This window comes from Meleagris gallopavo, chromosome 1 (assembly GCF_000146605.3).
Source record: "Meleagris gallopavo isolate NT-WF06-2002-E0010 breed Aviagen turkey brand Nicholas breeding stock chromosome 1, Turkey_5.1, whole genome shotgun sequence".
Lineage (NCBI taxonomy): Eukaryota > Metazoa > Chordata > Aves > Galliformes > Phasianidae > Meleagris > Meleagris gallopavo.
Genome location: NC_015011.2, coordinates 46,339,707 through 46,352,292, shown reverse-complemented (window position 1 = coordinate 46,352,292; position 12,586 = coordinate 46,339,707). Strand labels below are relative to the sequence as shown.

Below are 12,586 nucleotides of genomic sequence, written 5' to 3'. Positions count from 1 at the left end.
ACGGGGAACTGCAGCCCGGCCCGCGACGAGCGCGACTTGGCCTTGGCGCGCGCCTTCCCGCCCTGCTTCCCGCGGCCCGACATCGCTCCTAACAGCACGTTCGACCACCGCCCTACTGACGCGACTCACGTGTCGCTACGCCCCCTCCCCTTCCCCTTTTATAGCTTCCCGGAGCTGCCCGGCTCGCTTTCCGATTGGCCGGCGCGCTCTCTCGCTCGCTCTGACCAATGGCGCCGTGGATCCAAATCCACCCAATGGGCGGCGGGCGGCTGCCCTGCTCCGCGCGCCCCCCCTTTCAGCAGCGCTCCGCGGCAGTGGGCGGGGCGTCCCCGAGCGTTGGTTTCGCAGTCGCTGCTGAGCGATTTGATATCGGGAGAGAAAAGGTTGGCAACAGCGCTCAGCGGTGGATTTGACCTCCGTGCCGTCGCCCATCCCTTGCACGATGCTGAGGAGCCGGGCGAGGACGCGAATGAATAGACTGAAGCGCGAGCAGCCCCAGATCCCGCTGCTTTGGTAAAAGCAATGGGAAGAAGTCACCTCTTCGTTCTCTTTTCACTTAGATCTCCACTAAAGGCAAAGAAGAGAAGCCCCCCACATTGATTTAGTTTAAGGCGAATCAGACACCGGGTCTTTCTGCTGAAATATCAGCCCTACGTGCATCTGGTTTCTACACACATTGCCTTTGCAGTTATCCAAAAGAGAAGTCCTGTAAGAGAGCATCATACAGGAGACAACAGTGCCCTGCCTGGCCTTGGACCCTTTGCAGAAAACGAATGGTGTATTCCTTAGAGGATTTGCATAGACAAATCCAGCTCTTCTGCTTGCTTCCAGAATCCAGGAAAACAAAATCAAAGGGTAAGTCTGAGTCATTAATACTCAGCCTGAGACTTACAGCCAACTAAAGGTATTGTTTGAGTTACTCACCAGTCTAACAGACTAAGAATAGGTTTCAGTAAGGAACAGTCTAGATATATTCACTTAGAAATCCATTTATTGTTAGAGGACTCACTCTTAAGCCCTTGAAGTCATTCAGTGTAAGCCCTTCCAGAGGGACAAAGTTCTCCCACTCTCTTCTATGCTCTCTCGTAACAGTAACCATTTTGTTGCCTTTTTAAAGAACAAGATAAAGGCATTTTCACAAATAACTAACTCCTAATCTTGTGCTCAAATTCAGTGCTTCAGCCAGAACTTAAATATTTTGAAAAAGCAGTTCCCACTCTGAGGAAGCATTTGGGAAAGTCTTACTGCCTACACAGCTGATCCCATAGGTCTTAAGATGGTTTTGTCTACAAGAACCCAATAAGTTTTATTCCCATTTGATGCAGACTGCAAGTATTTGTTTCTTGCAACGATTTCTGGAATATTGACTCTGTCATCATAGTTTATGGAACTAATACAATATTTCAAGTAAAACATTTTTTCATACTAGAAAATGAGAACCACCTCCTTTTCCACCTATATGCTAGATTTACACAGACCACAAGGAAGCCAGTATTTTCATACACTGAATATTTATTGTCTTTCACAAGACAAAATGAAGGTTCCCCTGTCAACGAAAAGCCATCAAGATGACGGTTAAAGGGACAGGGTGCAAAATTCCAGTGTACAGTATACGCAACATATGACCGCCCTGACTACCCCAGAAGAAAGATGATTGATCTCACTGCAACTAAAAATAAAACAAAACAGGATTATAAAATATTTACAGAAAGGAACAGTACAGAAAATAAAAACTGGACAACCATGTGTGTATGAAATTCTGCTAACGCTTTTCTGGCTCCTTAAAAATTGGCTCCACTACCCTCACCAGAGCATTCAGGATGTGAAAGGATTAAGGAAGAGCAAAGTCACCCCCCAACTCCGATGCCCCCTCTACAGAGCACCATCACCTCCTCCAAGGAAGTGGAAGGACTCAAGGGAAGCAGAGTTGCCTTACTGACTGTAATTCCCTTGCTCCAAGTGGACATGCTAGCTCTGAAAGGAACTACTTGGCTGCACCTCACCTGCAGCAGTCTCTACTCAGAACATACTGGTAAGTTAACCCATGGGTAGGGAACCCTTCCCTGTCATGTGAGCCCTTTCATTGCTTACAGAAAGACCTCTCCTTCTTCCTCTGTGGTGGCCTGATCTGTGTTCAGAGGGCAGGAAAGCTGACTGGGACAGGTCAGAGAAGACCTTCCATTTCCTTCATGAAGGCTTCATACACATCATCCTTTGTCTGTACAGAGATAGGGGCAGACGATCCAGCCTTAGGGGCAGCTTTGGTTAACGGGAGAGCAGGCTCATCATCCTGTTTTCTCTGAGAGGCAGCCAAAGCCCCTTTATTCTCCCTGCGCACTCGCAAGGCAGTGGGCACAAAGCGAGTGATTTCAGCCTTGGGGTTAGTGATCTGTGGCTTGGCACTGATAGTAGCCGTGGCCTTCTTCTCAATGGTGGCTGCACTGGTGTCATCCGCCTTGGGACGCTGAATCAAGCTGGGTGGGGCACTCAGAACACCAGGGTTTGGAAGAGGAGCTGGTGGGTAAAGCCCAGGCGGGGCAGGTCCTAATGGAGGCACCAGAGGTGGCCGCAGCATGCCTGGGCGAGGAGGAGGGATACCTGTAAAGAAGAAGAGAAAAGGTGAGCTGACTCTACCTGGGATTCCTAAAGTCTTTGGACAAAAATAATGCACAGGCTCACAAAGCCAAAGACTGTCAACAAAGTGCAGAGCCACTGGTTTTAGAGAAGGGGCAACAGGGAGAAGTATTGCACCATTTGATAGCTCCCAACAAGAAGGTGAAAGGAAGTTGAATTAAGACAAGAAAACTGCTCAGCAGACTTGGGAAGCCACGAGAGCCTGTATTGCTCCCTTTCAATTTTCAAAGTTAAAATCTGAAAAGCTTCCTTAATGATTTATCCCACTAGAATTTCAAAATCAGAAGCACTAGCCAGCAAAACAAAAAAATCACACACTATCTCCTATTCAGAAACAATGCAGAACAAGTTTAAACACTGAAACTGTTTATTGTAAGTGCCAGATCTCTTACTACGAAAAAAACGCATAGCAGTATGGAATTATTTGCTATTATACGGAAGAAGAAATGGTATCAAGGAGCAAACCAGAAAGAACTTAAGGGCGTACCCTTAGCTGCACATACAAGAACAAAGGCAAACTGGTAGTAGGGAACTATTTAAGGTCTAAAGGAATATTTGATACTCCAATTAGATATACTGACTTGGTCACCACACCAAAGATTATAGAGAACTGGGAAAACAAAGTAGGGAAAAAGTTGGCTCTGAAGCAGAGTACTTTACCTGGTGGGGCAGGAGGTGGCAGGCGAGGAGGGGGTCCACGTGGAGGAGGGCCTGGGGGAAGACCGGGTGGGGGACCTGGTGGAGGGCCTGGGGGTCGCCCAGGCGGAGGACCTGGTGGTAGAAGTCGAGGTAAAGGCCCACGCAGTCCTGGTAAACCAGGAGGTCTCAGGAAAGGAGGAGCTCCTGAAAGCATACACGTAAGAGAAGAACTTAGGTTCGTGGATAAAAGAACAATCCCACCTGCTCAACAGGAACTTCACAGGTGTTCTCATACTAGTCAGCTGCCAGATTAAACAGATCTTCTAAGAATCTCAGGAAGAGGCAACAGTTTTAAAACCAAGAAAGCTTCTTGGTTATATTCAAATACAAATATTTTCTCCGTCTTCAAGAAAGGCTTTTTCCCTTGTTTGTTGAGGCAACAGTTGGAACAGCTAATAAAGTAGGGTTATGTGAACTTGAACAGCTAGAAATGAAAATATTTTAGTCTCTTCAGGCTGTGCTTCTGGCCTGAAAAGTATAAAGTAATTTCACTCTATTGAAAATAGCTGCTTTGAGATTTGAGGTTCCCCTTCTAGGGGATGTCAGAAACAAAACTGGGGGAAGATGTTAAGAAAACTACAGACTGACCAAGGAAGAAACCTCACAGGTCTCAGCAAATACCACATTGGGCTTCTGTACTTAATGTCTAATACACCCTGCAGCTTCATAACCCTGACACCGATAAACCATCTGTAGTACTAAGAGTCTACATTCTTCAAAACAAAACAAATCAAATATTCACCCGGTGGAGGGCCAGGAGGAAGGCCAGTGGGTGGCCCTGGGGGCCTCAGTGGAGGGGCTGGAGGTGGTCCTAGTGGAGGTGGCCCAGGCATAGGAGGTGCCTGTATCTGACCCGAAGCAACGGCTTGTGAAGACTGCTGCTGCTGAGTTGAGGCTGCAGTAGATGACCCAGTCTCTGCGAGAGCTTCCTCACTGTGTTGCTGTTGTTGTTGCTGCTGTTGTGATGTGTCCTCAGACTCTGAGTCGTCTTCCTCCTCCTCTTCTTCTTCTGAGTATTCTTCCACTTCTCTCCCTTCTTCTGGGATTTCCTGACCTGGAAACAGACATATTTATAAATATCAGTCTACAAGTAATAACTTTGTAAACATAAAACACTAAATAAAAGAAAAAAAAAAAAAGGAAAAATTCATCTCAAAGGAAAGAAAACTGATGATATTAATACACACAAAATGCAAAAAAATACTAGATAGTTCTGCTTTCCTGTGGGCACTGAAACTTTTATTAATAAATCTGAACTGCAGTTATTTGAGTTTGTGGGAGATAAAACTTTTTTTTATATTTAGTCACCAAATTAGACATGATCACCACTTCCAAGAAACCCATCTTCTCCCAGCTTCCTTTCCTCTCCCTCCCCCCAAGACACAAGAGTGTCTTTGTGTCTATTTAAAATGAAAAAATCTTGACTCCGTGGGTTAATACCTTTCTTCAAAAGGATATTTTTAGGAAGTATTAAACCTTGCAGATTACAGGCTGAGCACACTAGGCTAAAAATAATAATCTAAATTAAAACTAACCACATTTTACATTCTTAGTAGATTTTACAGTATGGCAGTAATGCATTTACTTGTATAAAACAGAGATTGAGCAAATCTAATGGTATGCCTGCTCTCAATGTATCCGTATCACCCACCTGCCATTCGTAACATCATGGCCTGGAGTGGAGTCAGTTCTTTCATGTTCTTTTTCTTCTTCCGTGATTTCCCAGGCATGTCTGCAAACCGTACGCTATGACCTGGGGAAAGCAAAGCACAGACAAAAAAAAATGGCAGAGTGAACAGAATAAATCAGTAAATATTAATAAAATACACTTATATAATATATTAAAACATAAAAATGAATGTATATATGAAATACATTAAAGTCTTTCACTTGGTACAGAAAATACATCATTATGACATAACAATACTCCTAAATAAGAGTTAAGAGTCATCTGCTTCCTAATCTTCTCAAGTTTTGGTATTTTCTGTCAATTGGAATCCTTTTAAACTATCAAGAAAAATCATCCAAAAGCATTAATACTGCAGCCTTCACAGAAGTACTATTCAAGTCACCAAAAGTGTGTATATTTTACAATAAGGATTTATTTTTCATGGGGTCCTTTGCTCTTTCAATGCTTCAGGTGAAAAATGTTGCACATTCAGATACTGCACTTCTTGGTAGTTTCCATTCATTAATAGAATTCTTCATGTGGAATTTAAGTGACCTAGAACAGAGTTCATTGGCTAAACAGACTACTTTTTTCCCCTACCCCACAGTAAGGAAAACAGACAAAACACTGTTTAGTAGTACTTTTCTTCTGAAAACTCAAAAGCCCAGTCTGTAAATTCCCATCATACCTGATTTCTTTTCTTCTCCACCTTCCCTCTCCTTGTCATTATCACGATGTGGAAAGTCCTCACCTTCACTGTCTGCATCTGACCTATCACTGTCACTATCATCACTACTCTCATCATGCTTGTCTTGATCCATATCCTCAGGATAGCCTTCATCCTCACTTGTACTGGACATATCATCATCGTGCCCTCGCTGTCCTGTGAAAAGCAAAGTATTAAGAAAGACATGAACTCCAAGCACACTGGTGTGAAAGGCAGAATATTTTAAGTTCACAGTAAGAAAAATCTTCCTAGCAACAGAGCAAATGTATTGTCAATCCTTTGCTATTTAAAACATTCTTAAGGAGTGTTCTGGGAAGCATATTGGTAAGATTTCCTATTAACAGTTGATTAACTGGCACAGTAAATAAGTGAAGGGAACTGAATTATACAACTTCTCTCTCTATAAATATTTCAGTCCTTTTTGGTATGCAGTAAGGCTGATGTACCCATTCATAGAAGTTTCTATGGAAAATACAGTAACTGTTTGAAAATGCATCCCCAGATTTGGCGTTACAGTTTGTTTTCTTGGGTTTTACTGCAAGGTGGGGAGGGGGAGGAGTGCAAATACACATATTATCCCCTTAAAAACAGAGTAAAACACATTTCAGCCTCATAAAGCTACATGGGAAAACACTCAGTTTACACAACATAATGAAAAAGTATCTGCAAGCTAAAATTAAAAGATACAGCATTTAGAAATACATTCAACAACAAAACTGCAAATGTTACGAAGTATATCGAAATCACCTCAGGATTGCAAATCACTCAGAGTTCTTCAAGAAGCACAAACAAAGAAGTATTATCCAGACAACACCTTATCTAGACTGCACCGTGCTCACAGCAGTACTATTCACAGCAAAACAAAGAGGTCAAGAACCCAGAAAGAGATAGGAAAGTCCTTGCCTGGTTCAGAACCGTAAGAAACGTCGTCTTCTCGCCTTCGAGGAGCCACCTCCAAAGCAAAACCCACCTTACGACCATACATTTGTAGGACCTGTGGTGGGGGTGGCCCTGGAGGAGGTCCCGGGGGCTTCCTGCCAGGAGGTAAACGTGGAACACCGAGCCCAGGAGGAGGAAGCATAGAAATAGAACGAACTGGTGGTCTGGAAATAAGACAGAAAATGAAAACCAGAAAAATCACAATGAGAAACAAATAGCTTATGCAACAAGTTGGTGAAATCAGACTACTCAAAAAAATATATATATGCATAGGAAGAACTAGTACTAGCTTGAGAGCCAGATACACAAATAAACTAGGAGTTTAAACTGAATATACTAGCAAGACAAAAAAAACTGCATGACAGATTAAGGGGCATTTATGTTCAAACAATGAGGCAGGGCTTTAAGTTTGACCAATAAACAGAGACAGAAATAGGTACAAAATACTACCCAAATCAGTTTAAACAGAAACTGCAATAGGAAGGAAAGATTTAGGTTTTTCAGTCAAAACAAAACAAACAAACAAACAACAAACCAATTCACTCCCACAGAATTTCCAATTTCTGCTTCTCAATATTACTTCTGCTTCCAACCCCAGCTCTTTCCTAGTAAAAAAAAAAAAGCATTCCTGTTTTTGTTCCCTTTCCAAGCATCCTTTTCCTCTTACCCATAGGCTGATGTCTTCTTGAGGATAGAAGGTGGCTGGGCCCCAGGAAGGGGAATGTCTTGTATAAGGATGTTGGAGGGAGCATGAGGCATGTCAGGTAAAGGGATACTTTCCACTTCAACATGCTGAGCATTCTGGGGGAAGAAAAAAAATAAAAATTGAGTTCCACAGAAGCTACTGCACAGTTTTACTACCTTTAAGAATACTCAGCACATGGGACCTGCCATCACTTGCCAAAAGTCTGTTATAAGGGCATTTACAGCAGTCAATGCTGCAGTAAATGCTTTCAGTACAAAACAAATCACACATGCAGAGCATATGTGAAAAGCTTTAGTCTTTCAGTCAAACCCAACCACATTTTCATCACCGTTTAGACCTTGTATCCTTAAAACAAGAAAAATTGCAGGCAAGTATGCCTATACCTCCTGAGCATCCAAAAAAACTTAAATCACAGGCTTTGCACGTTCCAGAAAAAGAAAATTTAAAATACTTGCACTTGTGCAACATTACATTTTTCTGTACAATTGGGAAGAATTTCACAGAAAGTTCCTTAATGAATGACAATAACCATTTCTAGATCGAGATTTGTGTAATCAATGAATATACAGATGTTATAGTTAAGAAATATACAGGAAAGTTGGGCTAAAAAGGTTATCACATTAAAGAAGAAAGGATGGAAAGCTTACCCTTGTCCTGGGCTCGCTGAGAAGACTCCAAGAGGAGTGATCTCCAAAAGAGATCCTTCCCCACTAGCAGTCAGCTCTTAAATTGGGTCTAGGAGAGGTGGAGCCAGGCTCCACCCCTTCCAGTGAATTGTGAATTGTCTTCACCTGTGCTCTCAGGACTGATTCATTGCTTGCCTCAAGTGGTCAATCAGAGGTTCAGGCCGTGATTTAGCAGTTCCCATACAAGATTGAACAGAAATACCAACTGTACACTCATATGTTCTCTCTCTCCTTAATACAGAAAATAGATTCCGATATTGATCTGCAATGTAAGTTTTCCTTTTCCCTCTAATCTATTATTAAATTAAATCAATATAAGAAGGAGAAGTACAGACTAGTCATTCTCCACGCTGTCTTTACTGAAATGCTCTAACTGGAGTTACTAAGAAACCCAGTACACGTGCTTAATTTTAACTAAATATATACTGGTCTCTTATAAAGATCCCTTCTTTTTAAACTGTTGCACGTAAACAGAAAATGAAGAGTACACAGTACACAGTTACAAGCCTCAATATTAAAAACATTACCTTGACAGCATCAAAATACTGGCTGAGTTGTGCTCTCTTTTGCTCATACTCCACTTCCAACTTGCGGAGTTCTTTATAGATGTCAGGATTCTCCTTCTCATAGAGCCTTAAGATACGCTCAAAAGTCTCACGGAGCTTTTTGCGTTTATCCTTTAGCACCTTTTCATTAAGCTGTGGCTGCTGCACTGGGTTAAACTCTAATCAAAGACAGCAAAAGCAAGCCAAAGATTCATAAGTTACTCTACTCCACAACCACGATTAATGAAACAACTTCAAACCACTTTCAGTTCCTATTTTCAGGAAGTCTTCAACATCAAGACCAATTATAAGTCACTTATATACTCAGTACTCAGTGTTTGAGAGCTATCTTCAACACCCAGTACCTCCCCTACTCACCCATCTCATCCAATTTTTCCATGTCCCGGATGATCTGCTTTGGGTCTTTCATCTTCAGTACAGCTGCTCGTACCATCATTCGTTGCTTTTTGTTCTAAGAAGATCAGAAATCAAGGAGATCAGAAAAGTGACACAGGAGAAAAAAAGCTTTTTACTAAATAATCCTCTGTCAACACTCCCAATCTACAGAAAAAGAAAAAGGCATCTCAAAATGCCTTGCAGATATTAACCACAGCACAAATCAGCAAGAGAGATATTAAAAACTTCTAGGAGTTGTAATTCTACTATCACACTATTTACAGATGCTTCTATAATTAATACATTTCAATGAAGATATATACAATCAGTAAAATAAATCAACTGACAAAAGCAATAAAATGCCAACAAATACATAAAGGGTTTTTTTGTTCTGTTTTAACTCAAATCCAGATTTCTGCCTGTGTTTTCTTAACTGTTTGGACAGTATATTCCTAACTAAATTTTACAAGATCAATTGAAACACTGTAATCTGTTCATCATTCATGGCCCTTTATAATCACAAACATCATGCAGAGCACAGGGAATGCCAAGTAAATGTTCCAGATCTCTTTATGTACCTTTTTTAGTTCCCTCTTCCGAGCTTCCTTTCCTAGAGAGAGGGAAGAAAAAGGAAGAGGAAAAAGAAAAAAAAAACAACTTGAAAGAGTGGCTCAAACTCGCAAACAACCTTTCCTTCTTCAGGATAAGCACTATTTCTCAACAGTTCATTTATTTTGCATTTTTCATTAAATAAAAGGAAATTTTAAAGCTCATCTTCCCACTGATAGACAAATACAGTACGAAATAGAAACCTATTTCATGTGTCATATAGAAAGAAAATGCAACATAGCAGTCTTCAGGCCTCTAGAAGCAGCAATGTTTTTATACTGAAAAGAGTAACAGACAAAAAAAAGGCAAGTGATGCATGCAATTGTACAAGACCGCTGCTGAAATGTAGTGCCAACAAGAAACAATGCCTTTTAAAAATATGCAGGCTTTGAACATACACCCGAAACAAAGAATGTTCACAGTGGAAGTCTGGTTTTTCTGTTTCTATGTAGCACTGAAAATGCAGTATGTTACAAAAAGGAAAAGGTTAGACAACTCCCTCCTGTAAACTGAGCCTTTGCAAAATGTGACTTTCCACAAATTCTAGCCTCAGATAGATTACCTACACCTCAAGGAGCAGCTCAGCCAATAGTTAAATATAGAAACTACAGAACACTGGTAATTACAGTAAAAAATAAGGGAAAAATAGTGCAGAGCAGCAATGGCATGCAAGCTAGTAGCCTTCCTGGAAATTTTTACACCAGCCAAAATGGAGACAGTACTTTCTGGGTTTGGGAAACTCAGTTCCCAGTCAGAAGTGATTATCTTATCCTCAGAGAAAATATTTTTATCTGCTTGCCTGGGACTCCCCATTTCCTTTTGCTTAGCTTTTATGGGTACTTACGAGCCTGATCTGTGGGATTCATGAATTTCCCACTCTTGGTGGATGATGTAGATCTCCGCCCCATTTTGCCTTTTTTTCTTCTGTTTCAAAATAAAACAACTGAAAAAGACCTGGAAAAGATAACCATAGTTTCAGGTCCCATGCATAAGTAGTACACGTGTGCTTATTCATCCTCTTTGTATCAGTAGGTTGACAAACCGAAGAAAACCTCAAGTATTCTGAGATCCTCAAATCCTACACAAGTTCAGGCATTCACATCAAAACCATTCTATTTTAACTAAGTACCACTTTACTTACTTACAACTACTTTAAGTGCAAACTTTAAACGAGTTAGCTTGTTCTTCAACTCATGACTTAAACCTGGAAGTTCTTGCTTTTAGAAAAATAAAACGTGTTATTTTAACTTTTATTGTATCCTCCCATAAAATAAGCATGTCAGAGTCTTTCCAGCTTTCCACTTAATCGCCTAAGATATCTCTATTTCAAATGTTTCCCATAAATATCCTTTTTCCTCCCAGACTTCTAGGTTGCCCTTGACTTCTCCCCTACCAAACATCAACCACCACATCTATCAAGAAGCACTCTGTACACATTCTTTTTCTCCTCACAGACCCTACCCTTATGCCATCTCAATCTGTTTCAAGCTGCATCACAATGACCAGAAAGGAAAGATTATTGTAATAAAGAATTCTTTCCTGCCTTTGGGCACTTCTTTAACTTACAGTCAACTGTAATGGCTGAACTACACTCAGAATCATTGCCTTTCTCAAAGAGAATAACGTTCTCAAACCTTGATCCCAAATCCTTTTAGGGTAAAAAGGAGGGTCCGCACAAAGTAACTGCTGAAGGAGGAGGGAAAAAAATCAACCAACCCAACGTATGCTTCGTGAGCACTGGGAAGCGAGGCATAAAGTTTCCAACGAAGCACACGAAGGCCTCCCCTCCTCCCTCGAGGATGCTGGGGGAAAGGAAGAAGGCGGCAGCGTCAACCACCCTCCTCCCCCCGCTTCGTTTCGTTTCGTTTCGTTTCGTTTCCCTTCCCTTCCCCCATCCCAGCTCCATCCCTTGCCTCTCACCACTCGGCCCGGCGGGGCAAGGCGAGGCAGCTCAGCTCCCTCCCGCCGCCGCGGCCTCTACCACAACCGCGCTGCCCGCCGCTGCTGCGCCGCCATCTTGAATGGGGACGGAGTGGCGCGCCGCGGTAAAGCACGACCGCCGTAAAGCACGACTGTCGTAAAAGCAGAAGTGCCGTACAGCGCCAACTCTATGATCTCGCTGCCTTTCTGGCACGCGCGGGGGTTGCCGGGACGGCGGCGGTCGGGGGGGGAGGCTGGGAAATAAAGCTCTGAGCAATCTGAATTGCTGTGAAACTTTTTCACTGCTTAATAGATGCTGTGAGAAATAAATGTATATAATCTAAATCCTGTCTCTGTCTTTGCTTTGTGATAGAAGGAAGCACGGTAGAGGTGATGTTTACTGACACCTTCAGCAGCCGAATGAGGCTGTTGGTCGCTTAGCAGTTCTCATTTTGGCTGCCTTCTTCATTGGGGTTGTGTTTACTTATAACACGTGCACTATGCAGATTTAATTCTTAATTCTGTGTCCACACACAGAGCAGGGAGGGAATACACGAAGGATATGGTGGGAACACCTCCACCATGTGCATCCTTGACATGTGCCATATCACTGGAGAGAGAACTTGCTGAGCCTTTGCAGGTTGCCTGCTCCACACAAAGGCTGGGCCTCTCACTGTGGCAATATTGGGCTCAGGCAAAGCGTTACCATGACGACCACAACTGCATTCTCCCAGGGATGTGTGCTGACCAGTAGAAAAATATACTACACAACTGTCAGTGATATCAGCAAGTCCCGTAGATTCTTTTTTTCCAGGACTAGGGGAAAAGAAGATGTTTTTTTTTTAACCTCAGGACTGCCTTGTGGGGCTGGGAGGTGCTGTACCCCACTGTGAGGTCAGCTCTCTGGGGTTCTAGCCAGGCTTCCGTGGGCTCACGGCCTTCTGCCCCATACGCTGTGGGAAAGGCTCCGGCCTGCTGGGCTCCGGCATCTTCAGCATCTTATGGACATGAGGACATCTCAGGCACCTGTTTTTGCAAGGAAGACATCCTTCCACT

At 42.5% G+C, this 12,586-nt stretch overlaps 2 protein-coding genes across 3 annotated transcripts in view; both read right to left on the bottom strand.

Moving 5' to 3' along the window:
* The window catches only part of LOC104910710 (histone H2A-IV), a 77,432-nt gene extending 77,312 nt beyond the window's left edge, over positions 1-120 (bottom strand). Inside the window, exon 1 of the mRNA XM_010709942.3 lies at positions 42-120. Coding sequence (XP_010708244.1) covers positions 42-83 — 42 coding nt within the window. The 5' untranslated portion in view covers positions 84-120. The remainder of the gene's footprint in view (positions 1-41) is intronic.
* A 1,374-nt stretch (positions 121-1,494) lies between these two features.
* On the bottom strand, positions 1,495-11,656 carry WBP11 (WW domain binding protein 11). Of its 2 annotated transcripts, XM_019614187.2 has the most exons (13): positions 11,531-11,656; positions 11,327-11,412; positions 10,455-10,564; positions 9,580-9,611; positions 8,984-9,077; positions 8,588-8,784; positions 7,336-7,469; positions 6,633-6,832; positions 5,691-5,885; positions 4,985-5,086; positions 4,076-4,387; positions 3,295-3,477; positions 2,165-2,598 (listed from the first exon to the last, which is right to left on the bottom strand). In XM_019614187.2, exons 3-13 carry the CDS (start codon positions 10,516-10,518, stop codon positions 2,165-2,167), a joined length of 1,947 nt encoding a protein of 648 aa, XP_019469732.1. In that variant the 5' UTR covers positions 10,519-10,564; positions 11,327-11,412; positions 11,531-11,656. The 2 variants fall into 2 exon arrangements, with proteins under 2 accessions (XP_003202236.1, XP_019469732.1); XM_003202188.4 differs by lacking the exon at positions 11,327-11,412 and having other exon boundaries at positions 1,495-2,598.
* Positions 11,657-12,586: the final 930 nt, after the last annotated feature.

Coding starts and splice junctions, on each gene's coding strand:
- WBP11 (XM_003202188.4), bottom strand. CDS start 10,518: ATGGGGCGGAGATCTACATCATCCACCAAGAGTGGGAAATTCATGAAT. Junction 4,388..4,984: donor CATGATGTTACGAATGGCAG/GTGGGTGATACG, acceptor GTCTGTTTCCAG/GTCAGGAAATCCCAGAAGAA. Junction 2,599..3,294: donor GCCACCTCCTGCCCCACCAG/GTAAAGTACTCT, acceptor TCTTCTTTACAG/GTATCCCTCCTCCTCGCCCA.